General features: G+C 41.9%; 1 protein-coding gene and 1 long non-coding RNA gene across 2 annotated transcripts in view; one reads left to right on the top strand and one right to left on the bottom strand.

The window, feature by feature from the left end:
• The window catches only part of MORC3 (MORC family CW-type zinc finger 3), a 43,726-nt gene extending 27,528 nt beyond the window's left edge, over positions 1–16,198 (bottom strand). The window contains exons 1-3 of the mRNA XM_046001935.1: positions 16,014–16,198; positions 3,527–3,599; positions 1,241–1,373 (exon numbers count right to left, since the gene is read on the bottom strand). Coding sequence (XP_045857891.1) covers positions 1,241–1,373; positions 3,527–3,599; positions 16,014–16,052 — 245 coding nt within the window. The 5' untranslated portion in view covers positions 16,053–16,198. The remainder of the gene's footprint in view (positions 1–1,240; positions 1,374–3,526; positions 3,600–16,013) is intronic.
• Positions 16,199–16,221: 23 nt separating this feature from the next.
• On the top strand, positions 16,222–20,292 carry LOC123939895. The gene is made up of 2 exons (XR_006818000.1): positions 16,222–16,671; positions 20,050–20,292. It is a non-coding gene; the product is annotated as an uncharacterized LOC123939895 (long non-coding RNA).
• The last annotated feature ends 4,433 nt before the right edge of the window (positions 20,293–24,725 follow it).

The raw sequence follows: 24,725 nt of genomic DNA, 5'->3' as shown, positions 1-24,725 counted from the left end.
CCCTTGAGATTTCACCCAGGAAATTTCTTCTACATGTGAACAACTCCCTTGATCTCAGCAAGCCTACTATAGTATGATTACTAACGGCATCAAGTTTCTGGAAGAATAACAGGTATTTAAGGGAGAGTACAAAGGGCTCTGCTGCCACATTTTCTCTACCCTATATCTACACTAGGTACCTTGGTTTCCTTCTCAGGCACATTTGGCTTCATACTGACATCCTATTCTGTGACTCTAGAGGCTTTATGACTATTTTATCTTGCTTCCTTCCTTATCCTCTGAATCCTTTAAAATGACTCCCCACCAAAAGTGGCATTTTACTGGAGATACGAACCAATTAACACTAGGGTATAAATAAGCGCTACCAGTGCACTACGACTCTAAAGGAATGGTGGAATTTTAGGTTAAGTCACACAGGATGGGGTGAGAATGGCAGAGATTGTCTAATAATCACATAGCAGTAGGAAATGGGGAAGACTTAAGGGAACAGAGTGGGTTGTGAGTACAGCATATCATGTTTAAAAAACAGAAAGTATGGGCAATAAATATGACACATGAAACCCCTGAACTGGGTAAAAGCAATGTTTTTAAGAAATGTGACACTTGGGGCGCCTGCGTGGCTCAGTGGATTAAGCTGCTGCCTTCGGCTCAGGTCATAATCTCAGGGTCCTGGGATCGAGCCCCGCATCAGGCTCTCTGCTCTGCAGGGAGCCTGCTTCCTCCTCTCTCTCTGTCTGCCTCTCTGCCTACTTGTGATCTCTCTCTCTGTCAAATAAATAAAAAAATAAAATCTTTAAAGAAATGTGACACTTTTGGGCACCTGGGTGGCTCAGTCATTACGCCTCTGCCTTTGACTCAGGTCATGATCCCAGGGTCCTGGAATCCAGTCCTGCATCTGGCTCCCTGCTCAGCAGGAAGCCTGCTTGCTTCTCCCTCTCCCACTCCCCCTGCTTGTGTTTCCTCTCTCTGTCAAATAATAAACGAAATCTTAAAAAAAAAAAAAAAAGAAGAAGAAGAAGAAAAGAAAAAAAGAAATGTGACACTTTTGGGGCACCTAGGTGGCTTAGTCAGTTAAGCACCTGCCTTTGACTCAGGTCCGAGCCCCATGTAGGGCTCCCTGCTCAATGGGAAGCCTGCCTCTCCCTCTGTCCTTCATCCTGCTCAGGCTCTCTCTCTCTCAAATAAAAGAGAAAAAGAAAAAAAAAAAAGAAAAAGAAAGAAATGTGACACTTCTACATACCTTAGCATTTTATGTAACTTATCTGAAGTCATACCATTCCCATTATCAGTGAATGTCAAGCATATATGGTCATTTATCACTGTTTTGTCAATCCATATCTGTTTAGCATTCACATCAGGATCATAAGCATTATCTGGGAAACAAAAGTTTTGAGAAATTTTGATTTTGCATTTTAAAGAGTTAATTAGTTCCAAACAATCCTTTAACAAGCAACATATTTTTTTTTAAATAAAATGTTTAGGAACCCCTAAGGCTTGAAAACCTGAAACTAAACTGTATCTTGCTATACATCATTCACTGATCGTTACAGAATTAGCCCTTCCCAAAGCCCTCCATCTGTCACACTGGTGCCCACTACTGAAAAGCTACAAACAAGAATGACTGTACCAAGGAGACGATCAAGATAGGGAGGTTTTCTACTGCCCAAAGAACCAGCCTGGCTATGGAGAGAGAGAAACTGGGAACTGAGTGTCAACTAGCACTACACACAAGCTGACACTGAGGGCATGCAATGCAGTTACTGAATAAAGAGAAAGCAGTCCTGTTCTCTGCTAAGCTGGATGCACACATGAAGGTTTACCTTCTACACAGTTCTTCAAATTGTGGCCCTTTCCAATCTAACCAAAGTTTCTGGTGGCTTTTACATTTCTATGATCTCTGTACAGATCCCCATGTAATACTCTTGTTTAGCTTCCTTGTTTGTCTCAGAATAGATAAGTAGGAAGGAACACATTTAAAAAAAACTACAAAAATGAAAAAACGGAAGCAGCAACTAACATCAGCTTGTGAATTAAGTTCTACTTGAATATCCTTAACTGACTAAAAATACTTACTGAGGTTTATTTTGAAGTCTTTATGATTAAACATAAACAATGGTTCTCAAACTATCCTTCCATAAGGCAGCCTAGAATTAAAATCATCTTTTTAATCAACCACTTCTGGAAAAATGGTGTTTCACTTAAATTTGATACAGCACAAAGAACACCATGACTTTCAGTCGCTCTACTCCAAAGCCAGACAATCACTATACCCGAAGAGACAATCACTATACTCGAAGGAACAATCCCAGCTTGGGTGGCTCCTCTGGGTTGCCATAAAAAAGAACGGCTTTGAAGAGCTGCAGTGTTATACCCACTTATGGGTTTTTAAAAAACCAACTGAACAGCACATATTAGCTGGGAGACTTTGGAAAATCTATGCCAAAGAAAAGAAGGGTGCTCAAAAGTTTCTTCTTTTTTTTTTCTCTTATACATCTAAGACAGAACCCCTTCTTGACAAAGAATCTGAAGTATTTCTAAGAATTCCCAAGAATATACTTTCTTTTATTACGTGTTTCTCAAACACACGCTTAAAAAAAAAAAAATCAGGGGCGCTTGGGCGCCTCAGTCAGTTAAGAGACGGACTCTTGGCTCAGGTCAAGATCTCGAGTCCTGGCCTTCAAATCCACCTCTGGCTCGGCGCTCAGTGGAGAGTCCACTTCCTCTCTCTCTGCCCCTCCCCCTGCTCTCTCTCAAACAAGTTAAGTCTTTATAAAAAAAAATTCACCATGCCAGAGGGAAAAAAATTATGACCCATTATGCAAATCTGATCAAAACTTTGTCTCTTCTCATGTTCACTGAAACACTATTAAAACACAATTCTATATCTAATCATTCTATTGGAGGAAACAAAAATGTATTATCACAAATCTAATGTAACATTAATCTCCCTACTTGCTAACATCAGAAAAAAAAACTGTCTGTTATATGTACTCTTCAACTATTAAAAAAACACAATTCCTGGGTGCCTGGGTGGCTTGGTGGGTTAAAGCCTCTGCCTTCAGCTCGGGTCATGATCTCAGGGTCCTGGGATTGAGCCCCACATCGAGCCCCACATCGGGCCCCACATCGGGCTCTCTGCTCCGCAGGGAGCCTGCTTCCCCCCCTCTCTCTGCCTGCCTCTCTGCCTACTTATGATCTCTGTCTGTCAAATAAATAAAATCTTTAAAAACAAAACAAAACAACGCAACTCCCATATTTACAACAGGTCAATTTCTTTTATAATCAGAATAAAATATTTTCAACATGTTTTATGAATTTAGCAAAATAATAGTACAGAGACGGTTGAGCATAATTAATTTGACATCTATCTGAATAGCTGTTATGCTAGATAAACTTTACCGATGGTACCATTCAAAATACATCTGTTTTATTAAACAGCTCATATGCATATTATTTTTCAATGAAAAGTTTTTTAAAACTTCAACTGCAAGCAACAGATTATACATGAAATGTCAATTTTACATACCTATTAATTCAGCAACTGCACTGAATGGCCAAGTGTGACTAGTAGAATTTGTATGTAAAAACTTCGGGCAAAGCTGAAACAAACCAATGATTCATGTAAATTAATTCGTCTTACTTTTAAGAACTGAAACCAATTTAATTTTCTGTCCCTGTATTAAATAAACAACACCGGGGCACCTGGCTGGCTCAGTCGGTAGAGCCTGGGACTCTTGATCTCGGGGTTGTGAGTTTAAGCCCCATGTTGGGTGTGGACACTACTTTAAAATCTTTAAAAGAAATAAAAATAGTAAAAATAAAATAAACAACACTGAGACCAAGCAAAAATAATAGCTGCTTGCTTCAGGATATTCCTGGAAGAAACAACCTCAATCAAAGGTAAGGTTCTTAGAAGGATGTGCTAATCAACTAAATAGTTTACTCATCAACACCTGCTTCAAAACCTTGCCTCCTTGGGTCCACAAATCCAAAGCCTATTACGAACTACCCAGTCAGAAAGTTACCCAGCCTGCAAGGCCTACCTCAAAATTACTGTGAGACACAACTAAAACTTTTGCCAAGGGGGTGTTTTTTCCTGAGTGCATTAGGCTTAATAAACTTAGCTTCACTTATTAATCAAAAGGCTTTTCTAGTGGTCTCATGGAACGTCAGTATTTGGTATTTTTTATATTATTTACTCCAAGTTCATTATAATTAAACCTTAGCAATGGAGTAATATATATCTATTAACCCATTACACAATATCAAATAAAAGTTTAAACCCAAGGATGTTAGGTCTGATTTTATTCACAGTAATACAGTGTGAATGACTATGCCAATCAACCTCATGCTACAGGAAACTCCCTAAATTTCTGAGTAATATTCAAATGCATAAAAATGTCCAAGTGGCCTTCAAAGGCTGAGGCTCGAAAATTTCCATTAAAGACAATTTCCATGCAATGGGGATTTTGTGTTCATTTTTAACAGATATATCTTATATTTAAGGAAAAAAAGAGAGGAGACACTTTCAAGTATTTAATGTGACGAGCCATGGATGTGATGAGATCACAAATGAAACCAACTGTGTTTGTAGTGCTCAGTTGCTGCCACAAGGTGTCAGAAAGAGGTCTGTTTTTTTCTCTGTCCCCATTTGGTTTTAGACAATTCCCAAGCACTCATTCACCCTTAGACTGAAGTGCACACGTGAGAAATGAAATTCGTAGAAAAGCAGTCCTCAAACTGGAGTATAGCACACATTCACGTAATAAATAGGAAGTAATTCAGCCTTTCTACAGCGTATGTTACAAAGTTTTTTAATAAAAACCAATCTCCAGATCTTCATCTTGCACAAGAGGCTTTTCTCAAATTAATCTGAGGCGGTGCCAGGGGTCAGCCATCAGGAGGCTCTTTATGTCCCAGCTGCCTGCCTTTGCATAATTACCACTCTACCATTTATAGAATGGCATACTCCTCACCTGTTACAAATTTTACAATGGAGGCATGGCAATGGAGTGTGAAACTTCCGGCTACCAAAGAAGATATCCTTAGAATATCTGTCTTTGCCTCTATTTTATGCATTTCTGTTAGCTGTGAAATCTGGAGCTGGAATGGAGTATTTTGAATTTTAGATGTATTGGCAGAATGTGGTAGTGGGAATATCAATTTTCATTTAATGTCTTCATCCTATGTATCAATTCCAAATTGACATGGTACACACTATTCTTGAGTAAGAACCCAGGGAGAGCAAAGCAAAGATGGCATCAGTAAGAAATAACTGAATGGTAAACAGTGGCTTTTTCAACTATTCTGAATTCTCATCTCTAGAACATGCCACTAGCTGTGGAGGGAAAAAAATACCCTTGACTGGCCAAAGCAGTAATACACACAATGACACATATACAGACACACAAACACATACATGTGAAGCACAGTATGTTTAACCAGGTGTGTGACCTTGAGCAAGAAGCTTAACCTCAGTGCCTCAAGTTCTGTCATCTATAAAAATGAGGATGATAAGCATATCAGCTTACTAGGGTATTAAGAATATTAAGTGAGTTAATATTTGTAAAGGCTTTAGAAGACCAACCAGAACATAATAAGCACTGTGTGTGTGCGTGCTTTTTAAGTATTCCTTAAAGGCACAACTGAGCTCATAAAAAAATAAAAATTAAGGAAGGGGAGGCCTGGGTGGCTCAGTCAGTTGAGCATCTGCCTTCAGCTCAGATTATGAACCCAGAGTTCCAGGAAGGAGCTGCATCAGTCTCCCTGCTCAGCGGGGAGTCTGCTTCTCCGTTTCTGCCCCTCACTCCAGTCCTGTGTGCTTTCTTTCTCTCTCGCTCGCTCTCTCTCAAATAAATCAGTAATCTTAAAAAATATTTTTAAAAGGAAAATCTTTAAGGGCTTTGAGTAAAGGAAGAATTAACAACAAAAATAAGACTTGAAGATAAAGGATGCAATGGGTGAGGTGCTTAAATGGAATACAAAGGTTTGTTTTGCTGCTGTTGTTTTGCTTTGTTTTTTTGAAAGGTTTTGGTTTGGGGGCGCCTGGGTGGCTCAGTGAGTTAAAGCCTCTGCCTTCGGCTTGGGTCATGATCTCAGGGTCCTGGGATGGAGCCCCGCATCGGGATCTCTGCTCCACAGGGACCTGCTTCCTCCCCTCTCTCTGCCTGCCTCTCTGCCTACTTGTGATCTGTCTGCCAAATAAATAAAATATTTAAAAAAAAAAAAACTTTTAAAAGGTTTTGGTTTTAATGGTGACTCAGGGATAGGAAATTTGGAAGTAACTGCCCCTCCCCAATCTCTGTAAGAAGCTGGGGGCAGCAGGAACCTGTCTAACGGGAAATTAGTCTGTTTTGGTCTAGATACTTAAAAAAAAAAAAAAAAGTGTAACAAGAAGCTCTGTAAAAAAGGGCATGCCTTCACTTGGGTTAAGTTGTATCAATTTATATAATTTGCAGAAACACTATGGAGAGCAAAGCCTCAACCAGAGGGCAGAGGATTCCCTTAGGTCATTATTTGGGAGACTATTTGAGTACAAAATCTAAGATACGGGAACAATCTTTTTTTTCTTAAGATTTTACTTATTTATTTGACACCGAGAGAGAGAGAGAGAGAGAGAGAGAGAGATCACAAGTAGACAGAGCAGCAAGCAAGCAGAGAGAGAAGGAGAAGCAGGCTCCCCACCAAGCAGATAGCCCGATGTGGGGCTCGATCCCAGGACCCTGGGATCATGACCCAAGCCTAAGGCAGAGGCCCAACCCACTGAGCCACCCAGGCGCCCCAGGGAACAATCATTTAAGGGAACAATCCACCAGGAGAAAATGTTAGCAAACAAGATTCAGTAGTATTAGACATCACTTCCCACTTCCAAAAATTCAGGAAACACACACAAAAATGCTATGCTTTGAAGACTACACAGATTTTTTAAAGAATTAATATAACTAGGGGCGCCTGGGTGGCTCAGTGGGTTAAGCCTCTGCCTTCGGCTCAGGTCATGATCTCAGGGTCCTGGGATCGAGCCCCGCATCCAGCTCTCTGCTCAGCAGGGAGCCTGCTTCCACCTCCCTCTCTTCCTGCCTCTCTGCCTACTTGTGATCTCTGTCAGGTAAATAAAATAAAATCTTAAAAAAAAAAACAATTATACAAAGCTGTCATCATCAAGACAGCATGGTACTGGCACAAAAACAGACACATAGATCAGTGGAACAGAATAGAGAGCCCAGAAATAGACCCTCAACTCTATGGTCAACTAATCTTCGACAAAGCAGGAAAGAATATCCAATGGAAAAAAGACAGCCTCTTCAATAAATGGTGCTGGGAAAATTGGACAGCCACATGCAGAAAAATGAAATTGGACCACTTCCTTACACCACACAAGAAAAGACTCCAAATGGATGAAGGACCTCAATGTGAGAAAGGAATCCATCAAAATCCTTGAGGAGAATGCAGGCAGCAACCTCTTCGACCTCAGCCGTAGCAACATCTTCCTAGGAACAACGGCAAAGGCAAGGGAAGGAAGGGCAAAAATGAACTATTGGGATTTCATCAAGATCAAAAGCTTTTGCACAGCAAAGGAAACAGTTAACAAAACCAAAAGACAACTGACAGAATGGGAGAAGATATTTGCAAACGACATATCAGATAAAGGGCTAGTATCCAAAATCTATAAGGAACTTAGCAAACTCAACACCCAAAGAACAAACAATCCAATCAAGAAATGGGCAGAGGATATGAACAGACATTTCTGCAAAGAAGACATCCAGATGGCCAACAGACACATGAAAAAGTGCTCCACGTCACTCGGCATCAGGGAAATACAAATCAAAACCACAATGAGATATCACCTCACACCAGTCAGAATGGCTAAAATTAACAAGTCAGGAAATGACAGATGCTGGAGAGGATGTGGAGAAAGGGGAACCCTCCTCCACTGTTGGTGGGAATGCAAGCTGGTGCAACCACTCTGGAAAACAGCATGGAGATTCCTCAAAATGTTGAAAATAGAACTACCCTATGACCCAGCAATTGCACTACTGGGTATTTACCCTAAAGATACAGACGTAGTGATCCGAAGGGGCACGTGTACCCGAATGTTTATAGCAGCAATGTCTACAATAGCCAAACTATGGAAAGAACCTAGATGTCCATCAACAGATGAATGGATAAAGAAGATGTGGTATATATACACAATGGAATACTATGCAGCCATCAAAAGAAATGAAATCATGCCATTTGCGACGACGTGGATGGAACTAGAGCGTATCATGCTTAGTGAAATAAGTCAATCGGAGAAAGACAACTATCATATGATCTCCCTGATATGAGGACATGGAGAAGCAACATGGGGGGGTAGGGGGATAGGAGAAGAATAAATGAAACAAGATGGGATTGGGAGGGAGACAAACCATAAATGACTCTTAATCTCACAAAACAAACTGGGGGTTGCTGGGGGGAGGTGGGATTGGGAGAGGGGGAGGGGGCTATGGACATTGGGGAGGGTAAGTGCTATCGTGAGTGCTGTGAAGTGTGTAAACCTGGCGATTCACAGACCTGTACCCCGGGGATAAAAATACATTATATGTTTATTAAAAAAAAAAAAATTTGGAAGGGGAGGCAAACCATAAGAGACTATGGACTCTGAAAAACAACCTGAGGGTTTTGAAGGGTCAGGGGTGGGAGGTTGGGGGAACAGGTGGTGGGTAATTGGGAGGGCACGTTTTGCATGGAGCACTGGGTGTTGTGCAAAAAGAATGAATACTGTTACGCTGAAAAACTAAAATGAAAAAAAAAAAAAAAAAGAATTAATATAACTTTTAGGGGTGCCTGGGTGGCTCAGTGGGTTGAACTTCTGCCTTAGGCTCAGGTCATGATCGCACAGGGGTCTCTCTGCTCAGCGGGGAGCCTGCTTCCTCCTCTCTCTCTGCCTGCCTCTCTGCCTACTTGTGATCTCTGTCTACCAAATAAATAAATAAAATATTTTTTAAAAAGAATATAACTTTTAGAATCAACAAATAGTCACACATTTTAAAAATCAGTTAAATATAAAACTTTTTGTAACCCTGAACACATGGGAGTGTTTACCTGTGCTCCCACCTGAAACTGCTTTTTAATGAGGGGGGGGTGGGGGGGAATAAACCAGAACAAAAGCAATCAGAGAAGTGATGGATAATAGTAGATAAAGTAGTCAGTGGTTTGGAAGTTGGAAAGCATAGATATGACAACTGATTCAACAGCCCATAAAGAGCTGAGTCTGAAAACTATAAAGAGATGGGAAACAAGAAGTGGACCAGGAATCTTGGCAGAACTCCAGAAAGCCTTAGGAATTAGATTTTTGTGCCTCCAAAGTCAAATGTTCTAGAGGTTGTATGAAAACAAGATAGCTTGGGCGCCTGGGTGGCTCAGTGGGTTAAGCCGCTGCCTTCGGCTCAAGTCATGATCTCAGGGTCCTGGGATCGAGTCCCACATCAGGCTCTCTGCTCAGCGGCGAGCCTGCTTCCCTCTCTCTCTCTCTGCCTGCCTCTCTGTCTACTTGTGATCTCTCTCTGTCAAATAAATAAATAAAATCTTTAAAAAAAAAAAAAAGAAAACAAGATAGCTTCAAAGTCTTTAAAGAAGCAGGAAAGATTCCAGCCCCCCCCCCCCCCCCCGTTTCTTCTTTCACCTTGCAACTACTCTAAGCAAGCAGGCAGAAAACTGGAGGTCTGTTCTTGGGAGAAAGTGATGACTGCAGGCTCAGGGACAACGAAAACAGGTGGGTTAAAAGCAAGTCAGCAAACAGCCCAGAAATAAACCCTCACATATATGGCCAAATGATTTTCCACAAGGGTGTAAAGACCATTCAATAAGAAAAAGACAGTCTCTTCAATAAATAGTGCTGGGAAAGCTAGATATCCATGATATCCATATGTAAAAGACTCAAGTTGTACTCTTACTTCACACCATATAGAGAAAAAAAAAAAAAGGACACCTTAAAATGGATGAAAGATCTAACAAAAAGAATTAAAACTATAAAACTTTAAGAAGAAAGCATAGGGGAAAAATTTCATGACACTGGATTTGGCAATGATTTCTTGGATATGACACAAAAAGTATAGGAAACAAAACAAAATCAATTGTACTGTATCAAAATTTAAAACTTCTACACATTAAAGGATACAACTGGGATGCCTGAGTGGTTTAGTCGGTTGGTCATCTGCTTTTGGCCTAGGTCATGATCCCAGGACCCCTGGATCAAGTCACGAGTCAGAATGAGACTCCCTGCTCAGTACAGAGTCTGCTTCTTCTTCTCTCTGCCCACCCCCGCCACCCTACTCCTCACTCTCTCTCAAATAAATAAATGAACAAATAAAATCTTTTTTAAAAATAAAGGATACAATCAATAGAATGAAAAAGCAATCTATAGAACGGGAAAAAAATCTGCAAATCAAGTATCTGATAAGAGGTTCATATCCAGAACACATAAAGAACTCCTACACACATCAACACAAAGACTAAAAACCTAATTAAATAGTAGGCAAAGGACTTGGCTATTTCTCCAAGGACTGTATACAAATGGCCACTAATACAAGATGCTCCCCATCACTAATCACTAGGGATATACAAACAAAACCACAATGAGATACCACCTCATACTTATTAGCATGGTACTATAAAATTAAACATAGAACTGCTGTATGATCCAGCAATTCCACTGCTGGGTACATACTGAGAAGAAATGGAAGCAGGATCTTGAAGAGATTATTTGTACACCCCTGTTCATAGGAGCATTATGCACAATACCCAAAAGGTGGAAGCCACATATAATCCATCAATGAATGGGAAAAAAAAATGTGGTATATTCATACAAGGGAATAGTATTCCACCTTGGAAGGAAAAGATCCCTTGACATATGCTACAACTGGATGAACCACCCTGAGAACATTATGCTAAGTGAAATAAGCCAGTCACAAAATGACAAATAATTCATGATTACTCTTACATGAGATACCAACAGTAATCAAATTCACAGAAAGCAGAATGGTGGCTGCTAGGGGCTATGCGAAGGGAGAATGGAGAATTATTTTTTAATAGGTACAGAGTTTTAGTTTTGCAAGATGAAAAGAATTCTGAAGACTGTACGACAACATGAATGTATTTAATAGTACTGACTTAAATACTTAAAAATGATCAAGATGGTAAATTTTAAGTGTCTTTTACTACAATAACAAAGAGATAAATATCAAGTCAGCAAACTGAACAACCTGATACTCCCATTTCTTTTTCCCAGCGGAGCTTTCAGGAGAGCTAGCAGCCAGAATTATATACGCCATGGCAAAAGACTAGATGCAGAATTCCTCTCTGGAAAACCAAATGATTTCCAAAAGTTCCATCTGCTTCTTTTACAGTTGTGCCAGGCCTTTTTGGATAGCATCTTATTTTTGTTGTTCCCACTTTTTTTTTTAATTTTTTTTCTTTTTTTTTTAAGGTTTTTTAAAAAATTTATTTATTTGATAGAGAGAGGGAGAGATCACAAGTAGACAGAGAGGCAGGCGGGGGGGGGGGTAAGCAGGCTCCCCGCTGAGTGGAGAACCCGATGTGGGGCTCGATCCCAGGACCCTGAGATCATGACCTGAGCCGAAGGCAGTGGCTTAACCCACTGAGCCACCCAGATGCCCCTGTTGTTCCCATGTTTTAAGAATTACTTAAAAAAATTTTTAAGTTATTTTTTGAAGATTTTATTTAAATTCCAATTAGTAAGCATACTGGGTAATATTATTATCAGGTGCACAATATAGTGATTCAACACTTCCACACAACATCCAATGCTCATCACAAATTTTTATGTAACTTTAAACAAGCCTATTTTATTTTCAAACATTTCCATTCTTCCATTCTTTAGGCTCTTACAAATACTGACACAGAGTGCCCCCAACAAAACATAACTGATTACTACCTATCTCATCACCCAACACTGAAGCCCTCCAAAGGAGCTCTACTCATGTATGTCCAGTCAGCTGTGCGACTTACTTGGAAACGTAAGCAGGTTAACCATCTCCAGACATTTGAGACTATAAAATTGTAAGTCAGAAACACAAAGAAAAAGGAACAAAGCAAGCACCGGCATGCAGCAAGCAAAAGAAAACTTCAAAAATGCTGTGATCAATATGGCCAGTGATAACAAATATTTTGTCCAGGGGAGATGATTGCTTGATCGATAGAGAGAGAGAGAGTGTGTGTATGTGTGTGTGAATGTATATATATATATATATATATATATATATATATATATATATATAAAATAAGTAGGCTCCATACCCAGTGCAGGGCTTTAACTCATGACCCTGAGATCAACAGTCACACACTCCATTGACTCAGCCAGCCAGGCACCCCTGTCCAAGGAAGATTTTAAAAAGACATTCAGAGGGGCACCCGGGTGGTGCAGATTGTTAAGTGTCTGACTCTTGGTTTCCACTCAAGTCCTAATTTCTGAATCTGCTTCAGACTCTCTCCCCCTCCCTCTCCCCTTTCTCCCTGCTGTGTGCACAAGCTCACCTTGCTCTCTCAAATAAATAAATGGATCTTTTAAAAGAGATATATTATTATATATAACCAATATAATTATTAATTATAATGATTAAATAAATAATAAGAGAAAGAAGAACAAATGGAGGAAATCTCCCAGAAAAGAAAGAAACAAGTAGGAAAACAGGAGACAAAAGAAAACTGAGAAACAGAGGGAGAAATATGTCAAATAAATGAGAAAACTTCCCAGATTATTAAGAACTTGAATTTCCAGCCTAAGTGTCCAATATAATACATAGGACTCTATTACAATAAAGCATGCTTTTAAATTTCTAAGAGAAGTCGTTCCTAAATTTAGAATAACAAATCCAGCTAAATGATATATAAAGGGCAAGCAACAGTAACATAAACATATTTCCAAGAAATGACATAAAATTTTTTTCTTCCCGTGTTTTCTGCTCTCAGAAGCCATACTTGTTTTTGGAAGGATGGATGCACTCCACCACTACCAGGAACAAAAACAGCAAATATTTACTGGGCACTTAATGCATGCACAAACCTTTTATATGTATTTGCTCCTTTAATGTTTAAAACCACCCTTTGAGGTGACTGCCCATCCTTCATTTTGGAAACCCAGGCACAGAGAGAGTAATCTGCCAAGGTTACATATCCAGTTGTCAGTTAGGAATTTAACCCAGGCAGGTGGGCTCCAGAGCCCATGCTCTGCGTCACTAGTCTACTGCACCTGCCAAGGGAGTAAACTCCAAAAGAGGAATATGTGGAATGGAGACACAACGAAAGGGGAAGGAAATTTCCATAAAGATGATAAAGGGAAGTCCCCAAAACACAAGTAAGCCAACAAAACTAACAAAATATTGGGTGTGCTTGAGCACACTGTGAAAAGTTTGGATAAAAGAGCAAATCTAAGCAAACAAAATACAATTATTAACCTCAGAAAGACAAAGAGCTGTACAACAAAGAAAATGCAATCATAGTTCTGGTTGGCTCACTTGTGAATAATGATAAGAGTGATAAATCATACAGTAATTCAACAAAAAAGATAAATGCATTGGAAGGATGGGAGGATGTGAAAAGAGTATGCACGTGTCAGTTAAATCCGCAGCAGGACTACTGGAAAACAACAAAACGGTACCAGCATTTTTACTTAGAGATAGGAAAGCAAAAAGCAAAAATTTAAATGTTTTTGTCATTCTGCATTCTGTCCTTGGATCTCTTGCCCTCCTAAATTAAAATTTGCATATATGATTATGGTTCATCCCTTATGTCTTAGGATCTATGACTTTTTTTTTAATTTTAATTTTTAAATTTTTAAATAAACATATAGTGTTTTTAGGATCTATGACTTTTGACAAATGCATAAACTCATTAATTCCTAGACTCCTAATGAAAGCATTTGATAGCTACACCCAAACAGTGAGCATAGCTGTAGTCAAATGAAATTTATGGAAACTGAAATGTGTATGTCACATAATTTTCATATGCTGCAAAATACTCTCTTGATTTTTTCCAACTGCTTAAGAATCATGTTTAAGAATCATTCTTGGGGCGCTTGGGTGGTTCAGTGGGTTAAAGGAGCTGCCTTCAGCTCAGGTCATGATCCCAGGGTCCTGGGATCCAGGCTCCACATCAGGCTCTCTGCTCCACGGGGAGTCTCCTCTCTCTCTCTCTGCTTGCCTCTCTGCTTACTTGTGATCTCTCTCTGTCAAATAAATAAAATCTTAAAAAAAAAATCCTTCTTAGCTTATGGGCCATACAAAAACAGGTGGCAGGCTGGATTTGGCCCATAAGCCGTAGTTTGCCAATTCCTGTCCTAAAGCAAAAAGATGGGTGGAGATACAGTCCAGAAGCTGCAGATGGGAGATTTCCGTCTGTGAGGTTCCAAACAGCCCATATTACCCACAAAAGGAATATTTAGCACATGGACAGCTGCTTCACCCAGAAAGCCAGCTAACAACAATACCGGTCTCTTAACACTGTTGTGACTCCTATGTTTGCTCCCTTCATCGCCTCAGTCTTGGAGAACTTAAGACAGCAACACTGGAGGGGCCAGGGAAATGAGAAGAAAATCCTAGTGCAGAAACAGGACAAAACCAGTTCACTCCTTTTCCCCACTACAGGATTCTGGTACATAACGTGGCCCACTCTGAGAGGGGGAAGAGCTGGGCATTAAATTGTATAAGATATTTTAAATTACATGAGGACAGACTTTACAATACCTGAGGCTAACTGGAAAGCCTTACTTACATATGCCCAGATTCACCCAAGCACTGAAGAGAGGCAAGCAATATTTAAACCCAGTGGTAAGAAAGAATAAAGTTGTTCTCTATATTCAGACTACTAAATATTATCTCATTCAACAGGCCAGTTATGTAACCAAAGGACCTTTATTCAGTATAGGTAAAGAACACTTACGGATCAATAAAAATCTCTTTAAGGGAAAATACAAAAATGCGCAAAGGATACAATAGGTGTTTTTTAAAAAAGTTAAATGTAAATAAGCCCAAATACACTTTACATTCATCATACCGAAAAAGTATTGAAGTCCAACAATACCAGGTGTGGGTAAGAATGATTAAACGAAAGAAGTCAGAGGGCAATGCACCATTTTTAAAGCAATAGTATTACCAATCGATAGTTAAATTTAACGAGACTACGGTAGCCGTTCTCCGGCAAGAGTCACCAACCTCAAAAGAGGAGGTACACTCCTTCACAACACGAACTTTCTGAGGATAATCAGGAAAGCCACGCCCACATTTTAGGAGGTGAAATTTCATTCTTGTGTTTGACCGCTCCCTATGACTCAGGACTCATAGATACAAGAAATGCTGGAGGGTTTCCAAGAACGCCCCGAAACAGACACGACGGAGAGGCCAGAGAAAACGGGAGAACCCAGTGACTTGGTGATCTGGGCCCGAGGGCTTAACTGGAGGGAAGCCGCAGGAATGTGAACGAATCAGGAAGACCCGTCCCGGCTCGCTTCACCCCGTCCCACCGCCTAGAGGTCAAGGCCGCCTGGCATTTCTGGCCGCGGACTGCCGCTCCTGTTCCCTCCCCCTCCCGCTCCGGGGCGCCCCGCCGGCCCAGAGGCCGGGAAGGGTCAGGGGACCCCGCGGTCCGAGGGACGGGTGGTGCGGCCACTGAGGCCTCGCCCTCGAACGACAGCTGCTAGGGAGCGCGAGGCGGGAGCCGGGAGGAGGGGCCGCGGCCCCGGCACGCCCCAAAGCCGCGGGGGGCAAAACAGAAACCCAGCGCGGAGGAAACGGAACGCAGCGCAGAGGAAACCGAACGCAGTCCGGCCCGCACCGCCCGGCCCTGTCCGCCGCCGAGTCGCTCCGCCGACGGGAGCGAGATGGCCGCCCCCTCCCCTGGCCCCGCCGCGGCCCCAGCAGCCGCGCCGACCAGTCGCCACCGCCCACTGCCGGCCCCCCCTCGCTTGCCCGCCTGCCCGCCCTCCTGGGACACGGCCTGCTCCACCCCTCGCGGCTGCTCACCGCGCTGAGGCGGATCCCGCTGGGTGGTTGCGCCGCCATCTTGAGCGAGCTACAAAGCCAGGACCGGCCTCGGCCGCAACCCGACTGGGAGGCGGCCGGGACGACTGTGGAGCCTGCTGAGGCCCGCCCACTTCCGGGGCGGGGCGAGGGACTGCCCCGCCCGCCCACTTCCGCCTCAGGCGCAGTTGTAAGAGTGTGGGGAAAGTAAATCGCGGGGGTGTTTGAGGCCGGGGGGAACTGGGCTCGAAGCGCTGGGCCCTGCTAGGGGAAGGGCGCATGTGTGAGAGGGGCGGGCGCGAAAGGGACGCCGGCGGCATTAACTGGGCTTGGGAAGTTGAGGGTCCGGAGTTCGAGGTTCGTTACGCCGACCGCTGGGGCCCAGAGGGGTAGGTGACCTTGTACGCTGGGGCCGGGAGAGGTGAGCTCGAGGCGTATGACGCGGCTGGATGCGAATTGCGCTGAAAAAAGCCATCCGGTTCCCGCCTGTGTCCGTGTGATTTGAAGCCGTGTTAGCGAGGTGTAGACTTGGTGCGTGTTGGATTTGCCCTGGAAGTTACCATCCTTCGGCCTGGTGAAGAGAGCCCTTTCGCTCATGCACACTTACTCAGTGCCGACTTTGCGCCGGGTCTTGGGCTACGTGAGTAGGATATAGAAACGAGTAAGTTTAGGGCTCTTCCGTACTGTAGGTGAAGAAAGGGTGGAAAGGGTTCTTTAAATATCCATTTAGGTTTTCTGCTTTTAGTTTTTCCTTTTATCTCTTTGTCCTGATTTTTGGGAAGTATAAGCACATGTCAGGTCTCCAACACTTGTTTTTCATTCATTTGTTTTTAACTAAAGAAAAAAAAAAAGCCAAAACCGAGTTAACCCATTTCTCCCATCCACTCCCCACCTGTTGCTTTTTTTACTGTAATACATTTTCTTTGTAAAAATTCCGATAATACGGAAATACAAAACATGAAATTTACCCCGAATCTCTTCACCAGAACATATAAACAATCTGGTATACATTAGTTCAGGCTTACTACATACTAAATATTATTTCCAATACAGATTGTCTCGCCACTTGCTACAGTTCTACTTAGCATTTGTCAGCTTTACCATGGTGTGGAAATGATACGCATTCGGTAGAAACTAATTGGGGGGCACCTGGGTGGCTCAGTCAGTTAAGAGTCTGCTTTTCGCTCAGGTCATGATCTCGGGGTTCTGGGATGAAGCCCAGCATTGGGCTCCCTGTTCAGGGGGGAGTCTGCTTCTCCTTCTCCCTCCGTTACCCAATCCCAGCTTGTTCTCTCTCTCTCTCAATCTGCACTCTCTCTTTCAAATAAAGAAATGAAATCTTTTTTTTTTTTAAAACCGTACTTAGAATTTTGGATTTTGCTCTTTTGCTGGTGTGAAAATCAATAAACGGAAACCTCACTAAAGTGGAGTTGGAGTTTCCCCAGGGTGACCTCTCCTGCCTAACCAGTTTCACCAATTGCAGACCCAACAGGAAGAGACAGACTTGACATTACCAGGATTTGACCTTGGTACTACTTTAATATCTCTGTGGGAAAGAAAAAGCACTTACCTTGTCTCCTACAACCCTGAAACGCCTCAGCCAAGAAGCCACTACACTTTGAATGCCCAGTTTACTGCAGTGGACTTTTTAGTTTATAACAGCCTTCCCAACCTACTCCTTCTCTCCTTAAGAAAGGTTACCTCCCTTTTATTCCCTGGACTTGACTCTGGATTTTGCTGCAACTTGTTTGTCCCCGATTATAGTTCTCTTTTATTCTTGAGTAAGCCCATTTTTGCTAGTAAAATAACTGGTGGTTTTTATTTTATTTTCAAAATTAACACTGGGCTAGCGATATCCGGTATGAACCTCTCTCGTGTTGCTGGGTAGCAGTAAGCTGTAGTGCCCAATCAGCCATGCTATCAGAATAAACAACCTATATACACTTAGAACCGTTGCACCCAAACAATCTGGTTTTCACTTTCAGACAGTTTTTAGTAAATTACACAAAATACAGCTTTGCATTAGATGATTTTGTTGGACTGTGGGCTAACGTAAGTGTTCTGAGCACATCTAAGGTGATGCTACGCTAAGCTATGATGTTCAATATGTTGTATTAAATGCATTTTCTTTTTTTAAGATTTTATCCATCCATTTGACACACAGAGAGAGATCACAAGTAGGCAGAGAGGCAGGCAGCGAGAGAGGAGGAAGCAGGCTCCCCGCTGAGCAGAGAGCCCAGTGTGGGGCTTGATCCCAGGACCCTGAGATCATGACCTGAGCCAAGGCAGAGGCCCAACCCACTGAGCCACCCAGGCGCCCTAAATTCATTTTCAGCTTAAAATATTTTCAGCTTCTGATGGGTCTATTGGAAGGTAACTCCCATCGTGATTTGAGGAAGAGCTACGTGAATGAGAAAATGTTTAGGGGCGTCTGGGTGGCTCAGTAGGTTATGCATGTGCCTTCAGCTCAGGTCATAACCTCAGGGTCCTGGGATCAAGCCCCACATCAGGCTCTTTGCTCAGCGGGGGGTCTGCTTCTCCCTTTTCCTCTCTCGCTATTGCTCTTGCTCTCTCTCAAGGAAATAAATAAAACTTAAAAAAAAAAATGTTTTGTTGTCACTTTGTGACTCATCATTGGGCCAGTGACATAATGTGAAATCACCTAAGTGCTAGTTAATACCAATTGTAATGCCCTGGACTGGATAATTTCTTGGTTTCCTCCAGCGTTAAGATTGTTATGTAAGAAGCTTTCTCATCAACTCTTTATTGAGAGCCTTCTGCGTGTCTGTCAATGTCAGGGCTCTAAGGGTGCAGTGGTGAACAAAATAGAAAACTTAACGATTTCAAGGCTGTGTTTGTTAAATTGTGGCCCATTTGTGACTTGTGAAATTGATTTGATGAGTCTCTACTACAGCTTTGTGAAAATCAAAATAGAATTTTAATAGTATAGTGCACTGTCAGTCTAGGGCTATATCCGGCTTCTTCACTTATTAGCTATTCAGCAAATTACTTTCATTTTGAGACGAGATCAGCCTGGATTATGTGGATGGGCCCCAGATGTAATCCCAACTGTCGTTATAAAACAAAGGCAGAGGGAGATGGGGTCACGATTATTTGACCTCTGCAGCAGAGAGAGACTTGAACATGCTATGCTGTTGGTTGTGGAAATATAGAAAGGGCCTCGAGCCAAAGAATGCAGTTCTAGAAGCCAGAAAAGATCAGGAAACTCCACTCTAGAGACCCCAGAGTCTACAGAGGAGACAACTTCAGACATCTGGCCTCCAGAACTGGAAGAGAAGCAATTTCTGTTGTTTTAAGCCACTAAGTTTGTGATAATTTGTTAGGGCAACAAAAGGCATAGACAATATATTCATGTACAAGCAAGTACTACCTAAATCAATTCCTTGCCCCCTCCCCCTTTTTTTCACACAACTGAGCACACTGTGGAATTCTGCATTCTCAGAGCTTACTCATATTGAAAAAAATTTGAGGCAAACATGTATAGGCTAAGCTTAAACCAGGTTGGTATAAAAGAGGATTTTACAGGAAACTAAATGTCCCACCACACCCCTCTGGTCGTTGTATCAGACAAACCCAAGCTTGCATGGAAGTCTTTATTTTAAAAAAGTCAAAGCTGACTTGAGGTGATTTTTTCAAAAGGATTTATTCATTTATTTGAGAGAGACAGAGAGAGAGAGAGAGAGCATGACCTCAGCCCAAACCAAGGGTTTGTTGTATAAGCCAACCAGCCTATGGTATTTTTGTTATAGCAGCCCAAATGGACTAAGGCAGGGAAAGAAATTTTTTAAAGTCCATACAAGGGTTGGAATATTAGTCACATAAACAAAATCTCCACCTGATCTAAATCAACACAACGTGAAATCTGGTGGTTTTACCAACTTACACCGTTATGCATCTTGAGTTTTACGTTCAACAGTGTAAGCAGTGTATCACGGAGATCTTTCCATAACCACATAAAGAGCTTCCTCATGTTATTTTGCAACCTCATAACATTCCTTTTCTTTTTTCTTTTTTTTAGTAATCTCTATGCCCATTGTGGGTCTCAAACTCACGACGAGATCAAGAGTCACGTGTTCTGCTGAGCCAGCCAGGCACCCCAATAACATTCCATTTTACTGATGCACTGAAACTTCTTCAGCCAATCCTTCTGCGGGTGGGCACAGATTGTGTCTACACTTTTGTTATTATCAATAAGACGACAATGAAAAACTTAAGTCATTTTACACATATGTATGTATATCAAATAAATTCCTGAAAGAACTGTTGAGGCAAAAGATACATCCATTCATAGTTTTGATAGAAACTTTGATAGGAGCCAGATTTCCTCTACAGAGCTTGTAGCAATTTATATTCCTTACAGCAATGTCGAAGGGATCCTATTTCCCCATTGCTAATACCCGCTGAAATGGTCAGTGAAAAATGTTTCAGAGCAATTTTAATCTTTCCCTCATACTGCAAGGCCTTTTGTAAATTGGGCACCTTTTTACATGTGTTAAAGCCAGTTGTTTTTTCATGTGTGTAGAACTCCCTGTTCATACTTTTTGCCCATTTTACTGTTCTTTTTCTTTTGATAGGAGTTCTTTGAGGATTGGAGAAATTAGCCCTTTGTAATAGGAGTCTCAAATATTTTTCTCAGTCTGCCATTTGTATTTTACTTTGCTCATGATTTTTGTTATGCAGACTTTTAGAAGATATTGTATATAGTCAAAATTATTGAACTTTCTCTTATGACTTCTGGAATTTATATTCGTCTAAGAAAGATCATCTCCATTCTTGGCTTATATAGACGTCTTCTCTTGATTTCTTCTAGTATTTTTATGGCTTTTCCATGCTTTCCATCTTTGATCTGTTTGGAATTTATTTTGGTGAAAGATGGGAGGTATACATCCAATTTAATTTTTTTTCTGTTGAGTTACCCAGTTATCTCTATACCATTCATCAGATAAGCCACCTTTCTTTCCCCCTATTGATTTGAAGTGTCACTTTTATTATATACTAAATTCTTCCTCGCATTTGTGTCCATTGAAGGGCTTTCTGTTTTGTTCTATTAATCTGCTGTTCATTTCTGCACTGGTACCAATTATTTAGGTTATAGTATGTTTCAAGATCTACTCAATTTAGTTCTCTTCTTTTTCAGAAAATTTCTGGCTACTTTTGTCTGTTTTTTCCATGTAAATTTTAGAATGAGTTTTCCTGGTTCAAAAAAAAAAAAAAAAATCTAAGTGTTGCTTCTGGGGGATTGCATTACATTTACAGATTAATTTAGAATTCACAACTTGATGATGCTGGATCTTCCCTCTTCAAGACCTAGTAAGCCTTTCCTTTCACTCCACGTTTTCTTTACTCCTTTGGAAATATTTTCTTCAAGGAGTTCTTATGAAGTTTTTCCCCCTGAATATTTTATTATATTTGTTTTTTTAAGTGGGATTTCATCTACCTTATTACTGGTCATTTAGATAGGTAGGTAGATTATAGAGATGTTGATCTCAAGAAACTGTCTTATGTGCATATATATATGTATAAATATATAAAATTTTATTTTTAAGTGATCTCTACATCCAATGTGGGGCTCGAACCCACGACCTCAAGATCAAGAGTCACACATGCTCTACTGACTGAGCCAGCCAGGCACCCCTTGATTTGTATATATTAACTTTTCATAAGTTTGATTAGTTTTAGGTTGGTTATGTGCTTCAATTAGCCACAAGCTCCACCTCTCTCAATCTTAGTAGACAATTTGTCTGTTTCCTGAAGTATTTAGGTTCTGTGACAATTAGATTGTGAACCTGGCTTAGAATCGGAAACAAACATAAAACAATTACACGGGAACCGTGAAAGAATAGACAGTTGTGTGCTTATTAGTTAAGATGGCCTCTTTAACACACAAGGAGCTCTCTCCATACGATGCGGTAGTGCCCAGGCTCCAGTGTTCACCCTCCAGAGAATACAGTGGTGTTTTGTTGTCAAGGGTCCAGTAAGAATGGAGGACGAGCCCAGTGGAGACAGAAAAAGCAGTCTTCACATGTTTTCCGGGTGGGTTGGCCTAACTGGAATCCGGCAGTTCAAGGACCTGCGGGGAGGAGTGGGGAAAGCAAGCCAACCCCAGCATCCTCACGCACCAGTGGCGGGTGGTCAGTGAGACAGCGTGAGCCTCAGGGACGTGGGTACTAGAGTGAAGGAGGGTCCAGGTTTGGGGCCAAAAACCCAGTGTTTCTTGAGCCCCAGCTGTCTAGTCCTAGAAATTACTTCACTCAAACTTGGGTTTACTCGCCTTTCTTCCTCCTCCAGCACCATCTTTTTCAGAAAATCAAACTTTTATGTTTTTCATTTAGGTATCTCAGGCTGTTTATATATGCCAGACCCCAAAAGAACTGAAGATACGGGCTCTGTCTCTTCCACACAAGGGGTGCTGGCCTTGCAGCCGGCAATGGGCTATGTCATCAGTACTCGATTACTAGGGCCTCCCTGTGACAAAGTGCCTCACTGTGCATTGTAAGAGTGGGTTAGCATAAGTACAGCCATCTTAGCTTGGGCAGCCATCTCAGGCCCAAAGGCTGAACTTTTCCCTTCCCTTACTTTAGATCCAGGGACCCCACCCTGCTTTAGCTTCAAGAAAGTACCCCACCCTGCAACACCCCGGCTTCAGCTGATCAGCTTAAACCACCAGGACAGATAGGCGGTTGCTGCTCGGGGACCAGATGTTGAAGAGAGCTTATCTTACTAAACCACCAGGGGGCCGCAAGCCAAAAGTATGTATGGTCTCTGAAGTGATGGAAAGTTACTGCGAGTTGGACGTTTAAAAAAAATGCTATATAAACCCTTGGCTTTGAGTGCTCGGGGTCCTTGTTGAAACCTACTGCGTCGGGCAGATACTTGGACCCCAGCTAGCTGGAAATAAACCTTGCTGTGTGACTTGCATTATCGAGAGTGTTCTCTGTCTAATTGAGGGGTGGTCGACTCTGTACCCTAACAGCATGAGGACCCGTGGAAAGGAGCAAGACCGAGGAGTCTGGGTGTCAAAGACTGGCTCCCGCATATTCGTTAAGTAAGCGACTTGAGCAGGACTTGTTGGGTGAAAAAAGAGGAGACGATAGTATCAAGCAGTTGGAATGACACGATAGAAATGCAAGAAACGCTGAGTGGTTGGAGACAGAAGAGACCGGCGAGGCCTCCAGGTCCCGAGTCATTACTACAATCTCAATTTAGGGTAACATGTTAAGTGACTTCTTTTAGAGCCAAAACGTTGAAGGGCAAGCTTCTCCTTAATTTTCTACCTCCCATCTGCTTCTGGTTGACTTTGGGGGTGGACCCAGAATGAGATGTTTGTTCATTACATAAGAGGGAACCCCAGCTGTCTCCCATGCCTTCCCTTTAAACTCACAGTATATTTGTTTTTGTGTTAAGAATTGTACTGTATACAGAACCTAAAATTTACCATTTTAACCCTTTTTTAAGTGTACAATCGGGTGACATTAATTTTACTCACATTGCTGTGTCCCCATCACCACCATCCATCCCTGGAAATTTTTCATCTTTCCAAACTGAAATGCTACACCCATTAAACACTAACTCCCCATCTCCCACCCCCAGCCCCTGGTAACCACCATTCTGCTTTGTGTCTCTGAATCTATTTCAGGTCCGTCATGCAAGTGGAATTATACGTTCGTCCTTTTGGGACTGGTATACTTACCATATCCTCAAGGTTTGTCCATGTTATAGCATGTGTGAGAAGTCCTTCCTTTTTAAGGCTGAATAATAATTCGTTGTGTTTATAGACCACATTTTGTTTATCCATTCATCTGTCAATGGACACTTGGGTCATTTCCACCTCTTGGCTGTTGTGGAAATGCTGTGAACATGGGGGTCCAAGTATCTGATGACGAGGGGGCAGGAGGCTGGCTGAGGACAAAGCAAAGTCTGGCACCTTGCACCCCCCCTCTCCACCCGCTCCCCTCGGTAGTATGTGTGCCATTCCTCAGGCACCCCTGGCTGCCCTAAAAGAAAAACAGTTAACTTGCAGAGATCACAACCCTGCAAGACAGGAGTCTCCCTTGGTCTACAAATGTCCTAGTGATTTACAACAAAGAAACTATCTTTTTTTTTTTTCTTTTTTAAGATTTTATTTATTTATTTGGCAGACCGAGATCACAAGCAGGCAGAGAGGCAGGCAGAGGGAGAGGAAGGGAAGCAAGCCCTCTGCTGAGCAGAGAGCCCGCTGCGGGGCTCGATCCCAGGACCCTGGGATCATGCATGACCTGAGCTGAAGGCAGAGGCTTTAATCCAATGGGCACCAGGTGCCCCCAAAGAAGCTATCTTATCAATAGGCCAATTTCCAGAGACAAATAACTCAGTTCCTCAAGCCCTAACGTTGCCCTGAAGGAGGCTGAGGCCGAGGGAAATGTAAATAAAGTTAAATTTCTTCTAACCCTAAATCTCACTGACACTGGGTAGGAGAAATGTGAAACTTTATCTCTAAACCTCCAAGATAGTGTCAGCAATCATTCCCAAGCACATGACCCACTGATAGACATCTAAAGGGTCTCACGAGAAGATTTTTTACTAGTAATAAATAACCTTTCTCCCAACAATAGTTAGCCCCTCAAGGTCCTGGAGACCTTGCTTCCAAAATTCCGTAGAGACTAACATCATCCCCTTTGTCCTCACCTACCCAACTCCTGTGTACATAATCAGCCA

Source organism: Meles meles, chromosome 4 (genome assembly GCF_922984935.1).
Source record: "Meles meles chromosome 4, mMelMel3.1 paternal haplotype, whole genome shotgun sequence".
In the NCBI taxonomy this organism is placed as follows: Eukaryota; Metazoa; Chordata; class Mammalia; order Carnivora; family Mustelidae; genus Meles; species Meles meles.
This window is presented reverse-complemented; position numbering and strand designations above follow the sequence as displayed.